The sequence below is a fragment of the Tursiops truncatus genome, chromosome 20, assembly GCF_011762595.2.
Source record: "Tursiops truncatus isolate mTurTru1 chromosome 20, mTurTru1.mat.Y, whole genome shotgun sequence".
In the NCBI taxonomy this organism is placed as follows: Eukaryota; Metazoa; Chordata; class Mammalia; order Artiodactyla; family Delphinidae; genus Tursiops; species Tursiops truncatus.
In genome coordinates this window covers 34945935-34966288 of record NC_047053.1, presented here as the reverse complement: position 1 = coordinate 34966288, position 20354 = coordinate 34945935, and the positions used below count along the sequence as shown (strand labels likewise).

General features: G+C 50.2%; 1 protein-coding gene across 2 annotated transcripts; it reads right to left on the bottom strand.

Annotated features, from left to right (window-relative positions):
• Nucleotides 1–6261: 6261 nt before the first annotated feature.
• On the bottom strand, nucleotides 6262–17324 carry PHB1 (prohibitin 1). 2 transcript variants are annotated; one of them, XM_004324006.4, is made up of 7 exons: nucleotides 17218–17324; nucleotides 15931–16045; nucleotides 14017–14178; nucleotides 11511–11653; nucleotides 11259–11375; nucleotides 8750–8845; nucleotides 6262–7402 (listed from the first exon to the last, which is right to left on the bottom strand). In XM_004324006.4, the coding sequence occupies exons 2-7, from the start codon at nucleotides 16016–16018 to the stop codon at nucleotides 7190–7192; spliced, it is 819 nt and encodes a 272-aa protein (XP_004324054.1). In that variant the 5' UTR covers nucleotides 16019–16045; nucleotides 17218–17324; the 3' UTR covers nucleotides 6262–7189. The 2 variants fall into 2 exon arrangements, with proteins under 2 accessions (XP_004324054.1, XP_019780479.1); XM_019924920.3 differs by having other exon boundaries at nucleotides 17141–17245.
• Nucleotides 17325–20354: the final 3030 nt, after the last annotated feature.

Here is a 20354-nt window from a genome sequence, read left to right as displayed (position 1 = left end):
TAGGATATTTTTCTGAACATCTTGTGCTTGTCAACACAGCCTGGCACCTGCAGCAGCAGGCAGGTTGCTGCCATCTGGTGGAGAAGAGAGGCCACAGCTTTGCCGGGCTGGGCCTGAAACAGACTTGAGAGATGGAAGGAACCTTTGAGAACAGCTTCTATGACAGTGGATTTCAAACTTTTGTAGCTGTGGAGCCCTTCCTTTAAATGACAGCAGTGACTAAGGCCTTCCTGTAAAACTGCTAAACTCAGCGCTGCTCTGGCTGTAGCAGGGGAAACACTGGACCCGTTCCACACTCCCCCGAGCTCAGTTGGCAAACAGCTGATAGGGTGTTGACCCCTTCATTGTAAGGATGGGGAAACGGAGACCTGGAGATATAAAGGGACTTGCAGAAATTCTCTGTACAAGGCACACTTTGGAATCTGTGCAGCCAACCTGTACCCTCAACCTCAAATAAAGAAGGCCTGAACACAGCTTCATGAGTACTAGATCGAGCCACCTACCCCAAGACATCCGGGCTCCTGGGAGGAGAAGCCTGGAACTCAACTTCTACATCTTCTTGTTTGAATCAAACCAGGGTTAGACCCATGATGGTCCCTATGCCCCCTTCTCAATAGCTATAAGCATGGAATCAGGGGCACGTAGATGCCCACTGCTACCTCAGAATTCCAAAGGAGTTTCCTGATCTCTGACATTAGGGAGAGGCAGGCAGCCCCTTAGAACACAAACAGGGACAGAACGAGACTATTTTGAGCATCTCCTGTGGGCTGAGCCCTGTGCTGAGCATTTTCTCAACTGTCAACTCATTTATTCCTCAGCAGCACTGCAACGTGGATATTCGTATCTTTAGTTTTGATAAGAAAAAAAAGGATGATTGAAGCAGCTAAGTAATTTACCCAAGGTCTCCCAAGCTAGTCATTGGCAGAGTCAGAATCCAAACACAAATCTTTCTAATTCTAGAACCCATGTTCTTTCTACAAACTTACTTGCCTTCTGGGGTGATAAATCTGGGATGCCCGGGCCAGCTTGGAGTTTCACAGTGTCAGCAAGGATGGCTGCAGTGCCCTGGAGGGAAGGGCCTTACGAAGGAGAAGGTGTTGTCTCTGCCTGCTATGGTCTAGCTGGGGATGGAAGTGTGCCTACGAAGAGAATGAAGACCCCTCATGCACAAGCCCACCTGTGAGTGCAAAGGATTTACAGGACAAGGGGGCCCGGATATAGAATCCTGGAAGCTGAGAGATGGGATGAAAACAGTACCAGACAGAGTGTGGACACCTGGATTCCACCCTTGGCCTTGCAACCCGCATCCTGTGGGACGTTGCGCAAGTCTCCTCCCCCTCCTCTCCCAAATGAAGGGGTTGTTCCTGAGGATCTGAAAACCCGCTACTCAGTTCTGTGCTGTTGTGACTCCAGTGGGGGTGGAGTTAGATAGGAAAGGATCCCCAGAGGAAGTGAGTGAGACGGGAGGGTTAAGGAAATAGCATTTCACACAGGGAGGATGGTGACGGCAAGCGAGGAAAAGAAGTCGTTCCTAGCCAGAGACGGCAAGCTCCTCTGCTCCTGAATGCTTGGTGGAGATTAGGGTTGGCACAATCTACAATGAGGAGCATCTGTGTGTTCTTTTGGGGTCTCTGACTGTTCAGGATAGACACGGCATTAACCAAGAGACTCCTCCACCCAGAGGCTAACGGTCCCAGAGTCCCCATCTCTGGGGGTCATTGCTGCACTGGGCTCCCTTCCTCGGCTGTGGCTTGGGAAGTCCAATCCGGCAGCAAGTCCCACCTGGAGAGCAGAGGAGTGGAAAAGAAGTGGGTTCACCCCAGGCCTGGAGATCCTCAGACCTCTGGGGGACCATTGGGTTCTTCCTTCCTAATTCCCATCTGTTTGCTACTCCCATTCCCACCCTCTGCCTAGCTCAGGGCCATCTGCAGCCACGGAGACAGACGGTGTCAGAAGCCTGTGTGCCAGGGCCTCAGTGTGACTTTGCTTCCCAGTTTACCGTAGCCTCCGACACAGTCAAGGACTTCGGCAACAATTACATTGTGTCTGACTTCAAGCCCTCAGCCCCTCCCTGGTGCCTGAGACTTCCATATCCCAGGGTTCATCCCTTCTCCAAGGCTACCTAATACCCTTAAGTCAGAGGTCAGCAAACGTTTCCTATAAAGGGACAGATAGTAAATACTTTAGGCTTTGAGGGCCATATAATCTCCGTTGCAAGTATTCAAACCTGCTGCTATAGTGCAAACGTGCATAGACATGTTCCAACAAAACTCTACTTATGAACCCCGAAGGTTGAATTTCATATCATTTTCATGTCACAAAATAGTATTCTTTTGATTGTTTTCCAACCATTTAAAAGTGTGAAAACCACTGTTAGCTCGTGAGCTGTACAAAAACAAGCAGTGGGCTGCACGTGGCCTGCATGCCATCGTCTGCCAGTCTCTGACCTGAGTGTTTGCAGCTCGTTCAGCCACATTTCGATGGTCCAAGCCTGTCATTGATGGAAGGCTTTTCTGGCTAATCCTCATGGCTTGTCCTATCTTCCCTGGATGACAGCAGCTTTAAGTTCCTTCAAAGTAACCTTGCCCTTTCAGCTTTACTCTCTTTTCCAAAGTAGCTTGATTGGAGGGAGCTGGAAATACACCCTCCTCCCTCTCCACCCAGTGTCCTGAGCAAAGTCATTTTCTTTCAACTATAAACTGGTTTCCCCAGGCCAGTACCTTTCCATTCCCTCTTCCAGCCATGTGCATCTGGGCCTTGTCAAACATCCCAGCCTCTACTGGCTGGGGCAGGCCTCTTCACTCCTTTTTTTGTTCAATTCTCAACCCCAGTGCTGCCAGAGTTGCCTTAAATGTAAGGCAACTTACATTTATGTAAGGGAGGCCTTAAATGTAAGGAAAGGCGGGAAGAAGTCAGCCACAGGAGAGGAAGGATTTTGAGTTGGGCCTGACACAGAGAGGGACCGGGATTGAAAGAGGGAGGTGAGAGAGGAGAGGTGTTCCAGGCAGAAGCAGGAGACGGTGAGCTGTGGGCAGGGGACAGCAAGGGGAGAGTCCGCACGTGGAGGCCACAGGAGGCGAGAGGGTGGTGAGGCTGGGAAAGCGATCTGGGTAGGACCTTTGTGGGTGGGTCAGTCTGCTAGACCCTGAGGACCCTGCTTCAGAGCAGCTCGAGGCTACTTAACATAATGGCAGGGGAGGAGAATCAGGGGCCTCGACCCCCAGCGCTCACCTCACTTCTAACTTCAGTCCTGTATGTCTATTCCTTCATCTCTTCATCTGACAAACATTCAGTAACTCCCACCAAGAGCCAGCCATGTTTGACTTGGGGGAAAAGATCAGGGGGTGGTTGGGGGGGAGAAGAGGAAGAGGAAACGTTTAATCAAATAAGGGTCCTGCCCTCCATAAATGTAGGGCTGGAGGGAGAACACATGTACACACACACACACACACACACACACACCTGCAACCCAAATGAGCACTAAACGCCTCATGGGACTGTGGCGCAGCGGAAGTTTTGTGTTAAAGAAAGAATTGGAGCTAGCACTCAAAGGATGGGGACATCTGGACCTGTGAAATGTGGGGGAAGGGCTGTCCGGGATGAAGTGACCGTGCGAGCAGAGGGGATGCAGTGAAAGTGGGGCTGGGGGGTATGCAGACAAGAGCAAGGAACTCAGTTCGGTGCGTGTTTTCAATGAGGAGTGTTATTGGCATTACGTTTGGGACCATTTTTTGTTGCATGAGTCTGTCCCACACAAAGCAGGTCTCATAACATCCCCGCCACCTCTGCTTCCCATCACCTAATGCCAGTAGCCGCTGCCCCTTTCCACCTGCATTTTTAGACAACACTCCCCATCCCCTGGGAGCCACCAGGTAGGTATGTGAAGGCAAGCAGTAAAGTATAAAGTTGGACTAGAAAGGTAGCGAGCAGAGGGCCTCGAATGCCAGGACAAGGCATTCGCAGTTTATTAACCAAGGGAGGAGTGGCTGCTGAAGATTTTTCAGGAGGAAGGGGATGAGATCTGCTTTAGAAAAATTAAGCTCGGAGCAGAGTGCAAGATGGACAGGAGGCCTAGGAAAGGTGGGGACATCAATTCCAGTCTCCTGCGACTGTCTCACCCAGGTTATTTTCAGTCAAGGTGGGCTACTTTGCCCACAGTATTGGCAGAGGGCAAAGGTTGAGGGGAGGGCCTAACTGCTCTCGCCCTGCTGATTGCTGGACCACCAGGTGATTAGAATAGCATCTGCTACACGTCAGACTTTGACAATATTCCATTGTCTCTCCCTGTCTTTCAAATCGACCCACGTGGGGATGACACAGCTCCTCCCCCTTCAGTCCACACCGGCAGAACTTGTGTAAAATGCAGCAGTAAGGAAAAATGGTGAGACTTCGAGTGTCCCACCCCCCCACCCCCCCACCCCACCCCCGCCCTCCATCCAGGGCCCATTGCCTTCCTAGTCCGGGACCCTCGGGGCCTGAACAAGGGAACTATTCAGTCTGACCAAAGGAGAGACACTCCCTGCTTGGCCCCCTCCCTGGCCAGGACAGGACACGGCTTTTGATCCAGGGCCCAGAGGATCCGGAGCTGATAAAAGCCAATTGTGGCAGTTTCTAGAGAAACCCAGAGGCCATCGGGGGGACTCCGCGGCTAAGCAGCCAGTTAACAGCCCTTGAACATTTGTGAAAAGAATTACTTGGCGGAAGTCAAGGCAGAATGAGGCCCCTGGTCTGCCACTGGCACTGTCTGTGGCAGGGAGGCTACATGCAAAACCAGCAGGAACTGGCCGGCCGGACGCCGAGGGGCTGACCTGGAGGCAGAAGGAACCCAGAAGCTGGGGACCTCACACACCTGGGTTGGAAACCCAATCTCCTGCCATATGCAAGAAACAAACTGCTCTTTTAGAAAGGGCCTGGGGAAGAGAGGAGCCTCCTGCCCCGCCCCCCAAGGGTGTCCAGAGCAATAAACAGAGGAAAGGAGGAAGGCCGCTGAGTGGAAGCCGGTCTGGAATCTATTTAGCAGTCATGCTCTTTCTGCTCCGGTCTTTCACGCGTTTTGTGAGTCCAGGCACCTCACCGCTCGCAGGTCTCACTGCTCTTACAGCACAAGACACAAGTGGGAAGAGCTAACCGGAGATAACTGATGCCAGGGAGGTGGTGAGGAGATGGGCTAGATGAGGCTCGCCCATCAGCAAACAGAACAGGTGGGAAAGGACGAGATCCCTGGGGAGAGGGCCTGGGAGGGGAGCGCGGTGCCGGGAGAACTCAGTCCCCAGCCCACCCGAAATCTGGGCACCCGTCCCATTTCCCAGCTGACAGCTGGCCCTATCACTCTGGGAGAGGAAATGCAGAATCCAGGTCAGAGACCAGCCTGCAAAGTCCTCTTAAGAGACCATTCTGGGCTTCCCTGGTGGCGCTGTGGTTGAGATTCCGCCTGCCGATGCAGGGGACAAGGGTTCGTGCCCCGGTCCGGGAAGATCCCACATGTGGCGGAGCGGCTGGGCCCGTGAGCCATGGCCGCTGAGCCTGCACGTCCAGAGCCTGTGCTCCGCAACGGGAGAGGCCACAACGGTGAGAGGCCCGCGTACTGCAAAAAAAAAAAAAAAAGGACCATTCTCCTTGGCCAAGTGGTGAGCTGGGGATTAAACTGAGAGCAGAGGTTGAAGCAGTCAGTATGAGTGCTCACTGCACGTCATTTCCATTTTATTCCTAAAAGGATTGAGATGGGTGACTGGCACGACCCATTTCTCAATCGTAGGTCCGCTTTCCCTCCCCACCACTCAAAGTGCATAAACCCGGCCCCCTTCAAAGGCCAAGGCCTTTCTTCATCAAAGCAAAGCAGAATAAGCAATACAAGCCCGCAACAGGCAGGGCACCCGAAGCCACCTCATGTATGTAGAAGTCTAACCAGAGTGCGCCGAGGGCTTGGCACACCTGCATTTTGTCAACCCCTCATTTAGGGGGCGGGCCTACAACTTTCCAGTTGGCCCCCAAAGCCACGGGGGAAGCTAACGAACCTCCACCACCCCTCACTGCCTAAGAACCCACGTAACAACCAACCTCACTTGACACCACTGATTCGTTTCAGGCTGGGCTGGATCTGGAACACGGCACAAAGTGTTTTCTGAAACCAAAGCATTTTCTGCCCTGCTGGAGGTTCTGTCCTAGCTGGCGATACAAACGTGCACACAAAAACTGCTAGAATGCTCTGTTCTGATCCCACGGTTCCCACACACATACAAAAAAAACCCCGTAAGACTGAGCTGGAAGGTCTGGGTGTCATTTATTGATAGCAGTTTACACACATTTGTTTTCTTCCCGTGGTTGTTTCCTTCAAGGCACAGGCACAGAGCCCTCTAGAAAGGCAGTCTCTGAACAAGGGAAGCCAGGAACTCCGGATGCACACGTCTCTGGCAGGCCCATGTAGTCCCGGCCGGATGCAATCCTTCAGGCTGGAAATCTGCCGGGTATTTGAGACACCAAGATGGGAGGTGGAGAGGGAGGCCAGAGGACTCACATCTTGGTCCAGGCCTGCTTTCTCATTATCCAAGTCCATTCCAGCTTTAGGACCCTGGGGTGGGGGTAGGGCAGCAAATCAGCCCACCCACCTTCACAGGGGCAGATTCTTCAATCCGTGCTTCCGCTGGCCCCGCAGCTAAAGAGAATCGGCCTATGGTAAGAGACAGATTGCTTCCTCTCTGACCCTCCCCAGCACCTCTCTTCAGCTGGGTATGTGAAGGAACCACTGGAAAAAACCGAGGCCGGTGTTCGTTGTTGTTCAGCTGCGCATGCCGTCTTCCTCAAATCATGAATAAAAGATAGGCTGGAGGCTACCAGTCTACTCAGGCCGCCCACTGACTCCCAGCTCATCACACACATGGCCCTGCCTGTCTTCTGCCCACTGCCAGTGCCTCGGCTGGAGCGCCAAGCAGGCCCCAAAGACGGGAGCCAAGCCGGTCTGCGTAGGCACTTGGCAACTCTGGGTAGGGAGGCGGATCAAAAAAGGGGATGGAAATGAGAAGAGTGAAAGAGCTTCACCTGATCAAGTAATTAGAGATCCGAAGTGATTTTACTTTTATTTCCTTCACTTTAAGCCAATCATGAAGTTTCACAGTGATTCTGGGGCGGGAGAAGGAAGGTGGTGGTGAGCATCATGGGGGCTGTGGTCCAGATGGCCCAGGAGGTGCGGGTCTCACTGGGGCAGCTGGAGGAGCACCGACTGCCCAGTGGGCAGGTAGGTGATGTTCCGGGAGCGCGACAGCTGGTACGCGATGTCCTCCGCCGCCTCCAGCTTGCGCAGCTCGATCAGGCCGTCGCCCGCAGTGGTGAGCGAGTTGGCGATCAGCTCCGCTGCCTTGGAGTCGCCCTCCGCAGAGATGATGGCTGCCTTCTTCTGCTGCTCAGCCTACGGCGGTGGAAGCAGAAAGACCAAGATCACATCTTGGGGTGCTGGATGGCGGCTACGGCCTCAAAAGGACCACGTTAGGCACCCTCACCGGGTCCCGAAGGAACTCTGGGACTTTACCTCCCCCTCCAGACAGGGTCAACAAGCACTGTCCACCCAATCCTCCTCTCTCCTGTCTTGCCACTGTAGGGACATATTTCTGTTGGCTATGTAAATAGCTGTCTTATTTTAAAGACCTCAATAATATTAATAGCAACCCAGTCCAGCCACATACTCCAAGGCAGGAGGACTCCAGGCCAAGGAAAGCAGGAGAGAAAGAAAGATGGAATTAATCCTCATCTTTCCCTCCAGCCCCAAGTCAAAGCGACTTTCATCAAAACCAGTGCAGCTAAGCAGGAGCGGCAGGCACGGGACGCTCCCTAAAGTCGCTCTTGGGCTAAACTGGTTCCCGACCAGGAACTCAGGCACGCAGAACGAGGCCTCCTGGCTCCCCCTACCCTTACCAACAGGAGGACGTCTATCTGCAATGCATGACCTTCAGAAGCACGGGAGGAGAACACAGTGTGGAGCCTGTCTGAGATGAACAGACAGCTGTTCAACTGAGGTTCTGGGACTGTCCACTCAACAAATGTTTATTGATACCTAGAATCTATCCCAGGCATGGTTTGGGACATGTTCTAGGTGCTGGAGAGAGGCAAAAAAAGTGGAAAAAGAAAAAATAAGTCTCCATCCACATGGAGTTTATATTCTCTAAAGTTAAATGTCTACCCATATACCTCTCTTTTGCCTGATTCTAAGGACTAAGGTGTCCTGGATTAGGAATAAAAATCCAAGCGAATTAGTGGTGGGGAGAAGGGAATATATGAAATAAATACGCCTTTGCAAAGACCAAAAGACCAGGCCCTACGCAACTATATTGCGTCCCAGCACACTCTGACACATCTGGATGGATTTAGTGCTTGAAAAAAACCCAGTGATGACAGTGCACCTGGTGCAACGTTTGATCCCTTTTGCTGTCAGCTTTCACTATGTAACCACAGTTAAACATGACCTCTCAGTGAAGCTGAAAATATTTCAGAAGAAACATTTTTATTTGTGGGAGACTGTTTTTGATCATAGGGACGTGGAAAAAAAATTACCCTTCCGTGATTTAAGAACATAACTTCACATATCCCTGACTAGACCCCGAAGACTCTGGAACCAATTGCAGGAGTACAGTCCCTTCAATCCCCTTCCGACGATCCCGGAAGAGATGACAGATGATGAATTTCCAGGCCACCCAGCAAACAGGGAGGCTGAGCAAAGGAGAAAGGGGAGAGAGGCCCTGCCATCTGGCTGAGTGCTCACCTTTTCCACCACAAATCTGGCCCTCTCTGCTTCCTGCTGAGCCACCTGTTTGGCTTCCACCGCTTCTGTGAACTCCTTCCCAAAGGTCAGATGCGTCTAAGGGGAGAGAGTGAGCACGAGATGAGGCAGAGTAATGGCTTCGACAGCGCTGCTGCAGGGCCCGCACGGCCGCTGGAGGAAGAGGCCACGAATGGCTCTAGCAGCTGGAGACAATGTGAGGTCAGAACGCCCTTCCACCTCCACATCCGTGCCCAACCTGAGTTCACACCCCAGAATCCTTGGCTGCCCAAAGTGCTCCTGTACCTCATTCTGGCACCCCTCAGGTAGAACACAGCCCACGGGCACCAGAAGGTATCTATTCGATTGACCACCTCCCTAGGGGAGGAGACCTGTGGGTTCCAGGACCCCCACCACTGACTAGTGCTCTTCCAAGGTCCTTTGATGGCCTGCTTGAAGCCCCCAGGAAGCCAGATGGAAAACTGAGCCCCTGAGTGAGGGATGCAGCTGGTTCTCAGGGATTCAAGAGTGTGATGCTCTCTGCTTATGACTTAACCAGGCCACTGCTTTCTCACAGCACCTCCACCACAAAACAGGAAGAGGACTAGAGGGACGATTTCCAAACCATGATTTTGCAAATCATGGTTTTCCCTATGTGTGAGTGCTTCTGATAAAGGGTTTAAAAGAAAGAGAAGGCAGGTAAAGATATTGCTTCGGGTGAAGGTTTAAAATTCTGATTATGCATAGGTCTTCCCTAACAACACGAGTGACCGAGACTTTGCTGAAGTGATGTATCTGTAATGACAGTGCAAACAACGGAAACAGATCTCAGCACTACTAATGCCTAGTCTAATTTATCTATATTTTTTTTTTTTTTTTTTTTGCGGTTCACAGGCCTCTCACTGCTGTGGCCTCTCCCACTGCTGAGCACAGGCTCCGGACGCGCAGGCTCAGCGGCCATGGCTCATGGGCCCAGCCGCTCCGCGGCATGTGGGATCTTCCCGGACCGGGGCACGAACCCGTGTCCCCTGCATCGGCAGGCGGACTCTCAACCACTGCGCCACCAGGGAAGCCCCTATCTATATTTTTTATTAAAAGGGAAGAATAAAGGGGATAACAGCATTGGTTTTGCTACCAAATTCTACTTGTTTCATTTCCTCCACTACCCTCCCAACCTCTGCTTTAAAAAAAGAAAATAAGCGGCTCAAAACTTCTCCTGAAGAGTAAATCCCAGTCCAATGTCTTCCAGAATTTTTAACCCTCCTAACTCTTAAACTGCAGCTGTTCTAGCTCGCCTGCTCCATTTCTGGACTCTTGTTCAAAGTTTGGGAAAGAAAATACAATCCTGAGCAATGAAAAAGAAATGCGTAATTAAGGAATAAAATTTCTTTCTAAAAGGGCCAGGTGAGGGCAGCAAATTCCCCATGAAACCTAATTTTCTTCTCACACCTCTTAGATATGGTTTCTTGTGGTCAACCCCCATTTCCCCAGAATGGAGTATGTGGTCAAAGTCTAGCAAAATGCCAAGCTTCTCCTCAGGCTTTTACTTAGTGTGTTCTCACGGCCACAGTGTTTAACACTAAGTGGGAGAGCCTGAGGAACCACTCTGGTCCAAGGAGCCAAATGGCTGCAGCCTGGCGTCTTGCCAGTAGAGGGAGCCCACGAGCCCTTCCACGGCTGGAAGGCAGTTGCTGCAAGTGGAGCAGTGCCCCGGGGTGAGCACAGGGTATGTAGAATGTTACTGTTTAAACAGCTGCACAGATGCTGAGGGGGAAGCTGTGCCTTTCCCCAGCGACACACAGGAGAACGGAATGGGAAACACTCTACCTTGCTACCCGAACAAATCACTCCAAATGATTTTCCCCAGAGAATCAGAAACACGACCCCTTCCCCTCACCCTCCTCGATCTGAAACGCTATCCTGCCTGTACTGCTTTCTGTCTGCATTGCGGCATTCAGTGTCATATAAATACACAGACCACACAGTCTCAAGAGGATAGCTTATGCCTCAGAGATGCCCCCTGCCTCCCATACCAGGCTTTGGGAAACAGAACCATTCATTTACACTCTATCACCTTTCATGGGGAGGTCCCAGAGCTCACCTGACTGCGCTTTAGACCCTAGGTGTCAGGAAATTCCTCGGGGTCAGGCTGGGAGGTCTGTGCTAGGGAGAAAGACTATCCCAGCTGTTCTCTAGTCTCTACCCGGCAATTTCTGCCTGTGTCCAACAGGGTTAGCAGGACATCACTTCCTGGGGAACTCGGGGGAACATTCAGTTTGGGGAAGGTGAAAAATCTAGTGGTCAGGGCCAAAAGTTAAAAGAAAAATGTCTGTGGCACAGGGGAGGTAAGAGAACCTTCTTCTGAAAACAAACCCGAGGAGACTGCCACGTGCCACCAAGAAGGTTCCATGCTTTCAAGCCTTCATTGAGGAAAGCGGAAGGGAGGACCTCACAGCGTCTACCCAGATATGGAACCAGGCACCCTCCCCTGCAGGCACCCCAAGACCCTTACCAAGGATACGTCATCCAGGATGAGCCCAAAGGTTGCTGCTCGCTCCGTGAGGTCATCGCTCACCTGTCTGGAGACCAGCTCTCTCTGGGTGATCAGTTCTCCAGCATCAAAGCGAGCCTGGTTCCAAGGGAGGGCAGAGGAGCTGGTCAGGATAATGAGGAAGCAGAGTCCCAACCAGTCACCGCCAAGCTCTTCCTGCCACCTAGCGATCTCCTGGGGGCTGGGCTCGAGGCTGAGGCCCTGTTCACTCACCACCACGGACTTGAGGATCTCGGTGGTGATGGACGGCAGCACGCGCTCGTCGTAGTCCTCTCCGATGCTGGTGAAGATGCGGGGGAGCTGGCTAGCAACCGGCCGGAAGAGGATGCGCAAGGTGATGTTGACATTCTGTAAATCTTAGGGTAGGGGAGAAGTGCTGGAGTTAAAAGCAAACACCAAAGTGGCCTTCTATGACCTCTCCTACCCCAAATTTGCTATAATTTATAAGTAAAGTTGCCGATTATCAGATCCTAGAGGGTGAGGCGCACCTGTGCGTGGTCTCCCTGGTAGAGAACCCAGCACAGCATCAGCGTTAAAAACTTCTCCAAGGATTCTGGTGATGACAGCTTTTCAGTGTGTCCTGAATGCCCTCTGATATAAGTAAATTCAGATTGTACGTCTAACAGTTGCCATGGATATGCCTGGAACACTGAATATTTTAAGAAAACAGATAGGCCAATGCCAAGAATTCTAGGGTAAGGCCTCTCCAAGGCCCAGTGAATGGGGCCCAAGGAAGGGTGTGCCTCAGAGAGGTGACCGTGGGCCCAGCAGACAAGCAGTCTAAGGCCTGGCTGCAGCCTCAACTCTGCTGTTTACTAATTATGCGGGATCACTAAGCCTTAGCCCATCTCAGCTTATTTCCTCACATGTAAGAATGGGGATGATTTCATCTGCCTCCCAGGCATGTTGGGAGAAACCGAAGGAGGAAACAGATATAAAAGCACTCTGTCAAATGTGCAACAGATGTAAGGGGTTATCAGACTCATCTAGAGGCCGTTTCTCATTACTTGGCCGAGTCAAAGGACCCAGGGAGGGAATTACAACTTCCCCTGACAATGCAGTCCTACTCGGAGCTAAGGCACTGTCACGGCCTGCTTGCAGTCATCAACCATATGGACCAAACGCCCATGAGATGAGTTCTGAACCAGGCACCAGAGTGGGAAATGGTTATACACCGTCCCTGATCTCTGCAAGTTCCTATCAAGTTTTGAAGATAGGTGTATAATGTATCCTTAGAACAACTGCAAAACAGTAGAGAAAGAAATCCCCAAAAGGAGGAAAGTTCAGAACTAGGCCTTTAAGTTAAAATATGATGTTTCTTGATTAACCCCACCCCACCGCTGATTTCCTCTGATGTAGCAGGCAGGCCAGACCCTTCACAGGAGGCTCCTCCTCTCTCTGGCCAGGAGCGACAGGACAGATCAGTCAACACCAACGTACCCTTTCCCCGCCTCTGCCCGACGCACTTCTCATCCTAATGTGCCAGTGCAGACGCACATTCCTCACGGGAGCTCTCTTCTCGGCTTCCCCTCCATGCTGCAGTCCCCGCGCCCCACGCTAATGCCTGTCCACATGGCTATCTCCCTAGCTAGGCCAAGCTCCTAAAGGCTCCCGCTTTAGTCAACTTTGAACTACCCCACCCTCTGACCCAGCACAAAGCCTGCCACTATGACAGAAAGCAAACATCTGCTGAGGAACAGCAACACCCATGCAACCCCCTCCTCCTGCTGCACAGAAACGTCACGGCCAAGACAGCACCTGCCGTTCCATCTACTGCCTGTGCTCCCCTATGTGTACGACGGGGGGAGAACCATGACAGCAATTCATTTCAGGCTCCAGCTGGGAAGCCAGTGGCGTGTCAGACCAGATTGCTCTCAGGGATGTGGGCCTTGGCCTGTGAGATAACAACGTGAGGGCAGCACTGCTGGAAACAGAGGCCTTGGAAAGCAAGGCAAAGGGTAAGTCAGCTGTGAAGGCAAACAGAACGGCTGGAGATCCGTTTACAGTCACCCTGGGAAACAAGAACTGATGGGAAGGGTCAACCGAGGGAGCAAAGGCACACTCAGATTTCTTTAAAATTGGATTGCTATGTAACTCTTGAAATATATCTTTGTTCATTTCTCTAAATTTGTACAACTGTGTGCGTATTTTAAGTATATAGGCATACCTCACTTTCTTGAGCTTCACAGACACTGCATTTTTTACAAATTGAAGGTCTGGGGCAACCCTGTGTCAAACAAGTCTATTGGCACCATTTTTCCAACAGCACCTGCTCACTTCACATCTGTGTCACATTTTGGTAATTCTTGCCATATTTCAAACTTTCCCGATATTATTATATTTGTTATGGTGATCTGATGATGGTTGGCATTTTTTAGCCATAAGGTATTTTTAAATTAAGGTATTGTATATATATTGTTTCTTTAGAGATAAAGCTATTGCACCCATAACAGGCCACAGTATGGGATGAACTACATGCACTGGGAAACCAAAATATTCGTGTGACTCGCTTCATCACAATATGTGCTTTGTTGCGGTGGTCTGGGACCGAACTCACAACATCTCTGAGGTACGCCTGTATATTTCTTTCTCTGTAGCCACATAAAACTCTTCACGGAAAATATGCCAGGAATTCGTACTACGAGAAGTTCAACCCGTTCGGGATCCCACAGCAGCCCTTGACACTCTCTACTTTACCTGACCCACAGACAAGACTCACCTTTGCTACCAGTGATTACTGGCACGTTACGTGGTCGAGAGCGGCAGTCAAAGATAATTGGTTTCTGTACCCAAGGGATGAGGAAGTGAGTCCCTTCCCCTACGACAATGTCCTGCACTCCCCGGAACCGGTCAAAGATGACAGCTCTGTGCCCAGCATCCACTAGGAATGAAGAATAAGGATGGGTCAGAAAAATCCCCTCACCCTTTAACCTAAAGGATCATGGTTTTGGAAGATCGCTGGTGCCTTCCATTCATTTATTAAGTCTCCCTCTCCTGCTCTTTCTTCCTACACTTCTGGTCTCCAGAGGCCTCTGAACAGCTATAAAACTAAGCAATCACTTCCCATCCCACATGTCCTCCCAAGGACTTCGGTAACAGGATCTGTTCCTCAGCATCCTTTCTCCTTGAAACAACTGGCTGCTGATGTTCTGATTAACCACCTCCCAAAACTTCTTTCTAAAACTCACCAGTCTTCACTGTTACCACAGTCCATCCTGGTTCCAATTTAACTCAGTGTTTCCGGAAGCAGCATCCTCCCTATGGCGATCCTAAAATATGGAAGGCCCCACTTTTTCTTTCCAATAGATTGGTTTCTCTAAGGTTTGAAGGGGTTACAGAGCTGTCTTGATGATTCAGAAAGAAATTAGTAATGGTGACTACTGTTTGGCTATGCAGGGGTGGCCAAAAAGATCAGAGTATAAAGCTGCGCCACAGAAGGAGAGCAGGCTTTTCTTTCTTTTCTTTTTTTTTAATAGATTTTTTATTTTATTTTTATTTATTTTATTTTTGGCTGCGTTGGGTCTTCGCCGTGCACGGGCTTTCTCTAGTTGTGGTGAGCGGGGGCTACTCTTCGTTGTGGTGCACGGGCTTCTCTTGTTGTGGAGCACAGGCTCTAGGCACGCGGGCTTCAGTAGTTGTGGCACACAGGCTCAGTAATTGTGGTTCACGGGCTCTAGAGCGCAGGCTCAGTAGTTGTGGCACACAGGCTCAGTAATTGTGGTTCACGGGCTCTAGAGCGCAGGCTCAGTAGTTGTGGCACATGGGCTTAGTTGCTCCACAGCATGTGGGATCTTCCTGGGCCAGGGATCGAACCCGTGACTCCTGCATTGGCAGGCAGATTCTTAACCACTGTGCCACCAGGGCAGCCCAAGAGCAGGCTTTTCTGACCAGCTGTTTTCTGTCTCTGCCTTTTTAGACATTACAGTTGGCCCAAACACCTTCACTCTGAAAGTAATCCTCCTCTTGTCAGGGTCACACATGAGGTGGGTCGATCTACTGCTACTTTCCAACAGTGAAAGCTAGAGAGTATCAGAGGTGAAGGGGGTCTTAGACATAAAGCAGTTCGATCCTGTGGCTTGACCAATGAGAAAGCTGAGGCCTGCGGAGGGGAAAGTGACTTGCCTAAGGTCACAAAGAAAAGTGGAAAAGCCAGCTTAAACACCCAGCACACTGTTAAAAGCTGGGCAGTGCATCTCAAAGATATTTTCTCTGGAAAGACTCAACCACACCAGAGCAAAGCTCCTACTCAGGACAAGGTCACCGAAGGGCTAAAACCCTTGCTGAGTTATTCCACACACAGGCAGAAGAGAACCAACGAGCTCTCCATTTCAGCTGGCCAGCGAAATCCTGGCACTCTGCTGCAGCATCACTTTAAATTCACAAGAGCAGGTGGAAACGTCCAACTGGGCTGGGAGGCTCTTGGTGAATAAAGGCTCTGGGAGAACCTATGGCTACAAGGACAGAGGCCCTGATGACAATGCAACCGTGTGGTGCAGGACGGCAGTAGGTGAGCCCTCTTGGTCACAAACACATTCACGGACAGCGGCTGCCAACAGGAGTGTCACACAGGCTATGCAGACCAATAGAAGTCCTCTGGCAAAGGGCAGTGACCCACCACCCCTCAGCGCCTCACCATTATACAAGGCAGAGTTCACCACGCCTCCTGCAACGGCTAAGGCCAGGCCAAACTTGCCAATGGACTCAAACACTTTGGCAGCCATGTCTCCTTCTGCTGGGCCTGCTCACACCTAAGTGGGTAAAAACAAAACAATTCAATCCCCAAATCCTCAGAGTAAAGCCCTCTCTGAGGCATCACATGTACCTGTCGAGTTGGCTGTTTCTTCCCCCACTCTTGAGAGCTCTAAATTATCGACTGAAGGACGTTTCATAAATAACACTCTGCAGCTTGTATAAGTGTATACTCGATTCCCCTGCGCTCTTTCTTCTTTCTCTACTACTTAAGAGAAAGGGTCTGGGGTCCTTGGTTCAAAATTGGAAGGAGGCATGGGCTTGATACCCATAGAGAACTTAGCCCCACACCAAACACCCTCCCATTTCCTGGACAGTCAGGCCCCAGGACAGAGGCTGCGAGGCTGGTTCTGTGCAATTCTGGTTCAGAAAAGCATGTGATTCCAAGAACAAAATAACCATAATAGCTGACCTTTATACTAGGTAGTCTTCTAACAGCAATTTCCATATTTAATCCTCACACCAACCCGTATGAAGTAGATAACTACAGATGAGGAAACTGAGGCACACAGAAGTGTTAAGTGACACCAGGAGCCTAAGATCACGCAGCTATGAGGAGGGCTACCAGGATTAGAACCTAGAGGTCTAATTCTAGAAGGCACATCTTAACTCCTCACCACGCGGCTTCCCAACATCAGGCGTTAAGAATGACGTTCTGGGGTCAACATATCACGAGAACCAATCGGGCCAGAAAGGCCCTAAACAGCTGCACCCCGAGGGAGAGCCCTGGAACGGGTGGGGGTAGGGGGGCTGAGGCGGGGTGGGCGCGAGCACGGCTGACCTCACTAGAATCTACTCCACTTAACTTTGTCTCGCTCCGCCCCATTGCCGTCGTCCACTTCAGCCTCCCTACCTCCTCCCCAGACCTCAACGTCTCTACCTTCATCTCTCCCCGTGCACTTAAATCTTTCCTGAGACCAGGATGCCCAGTCCCGACCCCTCAGCTTTTCCATTCCTAAGAGCTTCTAGATTATTCCTCACTCTGGCCCCATACACACCTACCTCACTCTACGCAACCCCTGGCTCCTCCCGTGCTCACCCCCTTTCCCCTCCGACACGAGGCGGACCCACGCATGGACCCCGCCCGCCCAAACCTGGGGTTAATGGGAGTGCAGAGGGGGACTGCGGAGACGCCCGGACGCGGGCCGCTGCAACTCCTCTGCATTCTCACCTGCTCCCACTCTGACCTCCACATGAATTCCCCAGCCAAACATATTGCGCGTGCGCCGGGCAGCTCCCCCTCTTCCCCGCCTTCCTTCCAAGATCCGTGCCTCCGATTGGTGGGGACGAGCGCTGTGCATTCTGGGAAGGGTGGCTTGCAGCCTTACCCTAGTTCCCGGGCTCTTCGCAGATGAACTACAATTTCCAAAAAGCCATGCAGCGGCTGGCCCGCACTGAAAAACCTTTCTCTTTGGTGGTACTGAAGGCCCAGAGGTTGCCGCAAAGCCTTTTGGGTGCTGTAGTTTCTTTAGGGATAAATGCACGTGCCTGTCCTGAACAGATTTGGAGCCTGCGAGAAGGTGGGCGCTAAAGCCCTCGGAAGGAGGGGCTGGGCCTGCTGGCTGGTGGCAGAGAAGTGCAAGGGCAAGTTTAGGGCTGATGAAAGAGGGCGGGTGAGCACGCTGCAGAAAGTCGCGGTGAAGTAACTGGTGGGCTGAGAGATCGAAGGGCTGGCTTCTTTCCAAAGACCTCTCTAGAAGCGACCTGAGTTGTGGGACCTTGATTGCCAGACCAGAGAGAGCCTTAGAGACCACCTGGACTAGAAAATGAGACCCAGAGAGAGGAAGGGAGTCATTCAGGTTCATGCACCAATTAAAAAAGGGGTTGGGCTGAGTCTGGGTCCTGTGGACACCTTTTTTTTTTTTTTGTCTAAAAATGGTGGTTAATTTTCTACTGAATTTTATTCATTTATTTTAAATTAATTTTTATTGGAGTATGGTTGCCTTACAATGGTGTGTTAGCCTCCACTGCACAACAAAATGAATCAGCCATACACATACAGATATCCCGTCCCTTTTGGACTTCCTTCCCATTTAGGTTACCACAGTGCATTAGGTAGAGTTCCCTGTGGTATACAGTATGTTCCCATTAGTTGTCTATTTCATACATAGTATCAATAATGTATCTGTGTCAATCCCAGTCTCCCGATTCCTCCCACCCAACCCCTTTCCCCCTTGGTATCCATACATTTGTTCTCTACTCTGTGTCTCTGCTTTGCAAATAAGATCATCTATACCGTTTTTCTAGATTCCACATATACGCGTTGTTATACGATATTTGCTTTTCTCTTTCTGAGTTCACTCTGTATGACACTCTCTAGGTCCATCCACGTCTCTACAATTTCATTCCTTTTTATGGCTGAGTAATATCCTATTGTATATATGTACCACATATTCTTTATACATTCCTCTGCTGATGGACATTTAGGTTGCTTCCATGTTCTGGCTATTGTAAATAGTGCTGCTATGAACGTTGGGGTGCATGTGTTTTTTTGAATTATGGTTTTCTCTGGGTATATGCCCAGTAGTGGGATTGTTGGGTCATATGGTAGTTCTATTTTTAGTTTTTTAAGGAACCTCCATACTGTTTTTCGTAGTGGCTGAATCAATTTACATTCCCACCAACAGTGTATGAGGGTTCCCTTTTCTCCACACCCTCTCCAGCATTTATTGTTTGTAGATTTTCTGATGATGGTCATTCTGGCTGGTGCAAGGTGACATTTCTTTTTTTTTTTAAGTCGTATTTGGAGAAGTTGCAAGGATAGTACAGGGAACACATGTTTACTCAAATTCATCTATTGCTAACAATTTGCTCCATTTGGTTTTTTGATCTAAAACAGTAAAACAGCAGGTTATTTTATCAGCAAATTGGGTTTATTTGGGAACAGCAAAGAATTGCAATTCTGGACATGTAATCTATGGCAACGCACAGGCAAGTCTGCAGAACAAAGGAGAGGACCTTTCTTTTATAGTGGAGAAGGGGGAGTTGGGAGGGGCTGTCATAAACAAAGAGTTGGAGGAAACTGGGAATTTGAAAGTGTAGTGGCTTTTCATTGGCTGAGTTGTGACAGTCTCTTATTGACTGGGCTGCTGCTGGGCAAGGAGAAATTCAGGCAAAGGGAATATTTTCCTTCTCCCTGCTGGATAGTAAAGTATCTTCCTGTTGGAGATGCAAAGCTATCTCTTCCTGTTGGGTTTCTACCTGTTGGTAGGGTGTGAGAGTTCCCCCTTCTGGCCTCCTGACTCAATTTAAAATGAGGTTTCTGTTTATTCATTTTCACATCTTACCATTTGTTCCCTTCTTCTCTCCCTCCCTCTCTTCTTCTCTCTCTTTGTATTTTCTAAGAATAAGCATATCCTTTTATGTAACTTGAAAAAGTTTAATCTACCCTCTGCATTCCATTTTTTTCCGTTGACCTAATAATGAACTTCATAGCAGTCTTCTCACCCCCTCCCACCACCCAATACGGGAAGCAGTCTAAGATTAGGTACTATATTTATTTTTCATGTCTCTTTAGTCTCCTTTAATTTGTCCTCAGCCTTCCTTGCCTTTATTATATTAAAATAGAAAAAAAAAAGAATGTTTCTCATTTTGAGTTTGTCTGATATTCCCTCATAATTAGATTTGTTGTTTTGCATTCTTAGCTGGGGTAGCTAAGTGGTGTACGGACACTTAATTTTAATGAAACCAGGCCCATTTCTGGATTCTAGTATGATTGGATTCCTTCAACTTCTTTTTCCCGCATTCCTTTCCTTTCTGTCCCCCTTCTTTTTTTTTTTTTTGCGGTACGCGGGCCTCCCACCGCCGTGGCCAGCCCCGTTGCGGAGCACAGGCTCCGGACGCACAGACTCAGCGGCCATGGCTCACGGGCCCAGCCGCCCCGCGGTATGTGGGATCCCCCCGGACCGGGGCACGAACCCGCGCCCCCAACATTGGCAGGCGGACTCCTAACCACTGCACCACCAGGGAAGCCCAATTTTTTTTCTTTTTTTTTTTTTTTTGCGGTTGTCCCTCTTCTTTGTCTCCACTTGGCACCAGTGGGATGCCAAATGACCAGAGATATACGTGGCAGCTCTCTTCAGGTGGTATGGGTTTGCCCTAACTGCCCACAGTCTTTTCCTCTGCCTACCAGAATGCAAGCTGTATGAGAGCTGAGTGTTTAGTCCGCTGTCTTCATTGTTCTATTCCTAGAACATACAACAGTGCTTGGCACACAGTGGACACTCAATAAGTATTTGCTGAATGAATGAATAATGAGGGGCGTTGAAGTAGCTGGTTAGGCAGGCTGTGGCCAGGAAACGCAAGGCG

What these genes read in the sequence shown, in the direction of transcription:
- PHB1 (XM_004324006.4), bottom strand. Translation starts at nt 16,018, where the DNA reads ATGGCTGCCAAAGTGTTTGAGTCCATTGGCAAGTTTGGCCTGGCCTTA. An exon ending in AGATCCTCAAGTCCGTGGTG is followed by an intron (nt 11,376 to 11,510) that starts GTGAGTGAACAG and finishes CCTTGGAACCAG; the next exon opens with GCTCGCTTTGATGCTGGAGA. An exon ending in TCCTGGATGACGTATCCTTG is followed by an intron (nt 8,846 to 11,258) that starts GTAAGGGTCTTG and finishes CTCTCCCCTTAG; the next exon opens with ACGCATCTGACCTTTGGGAA.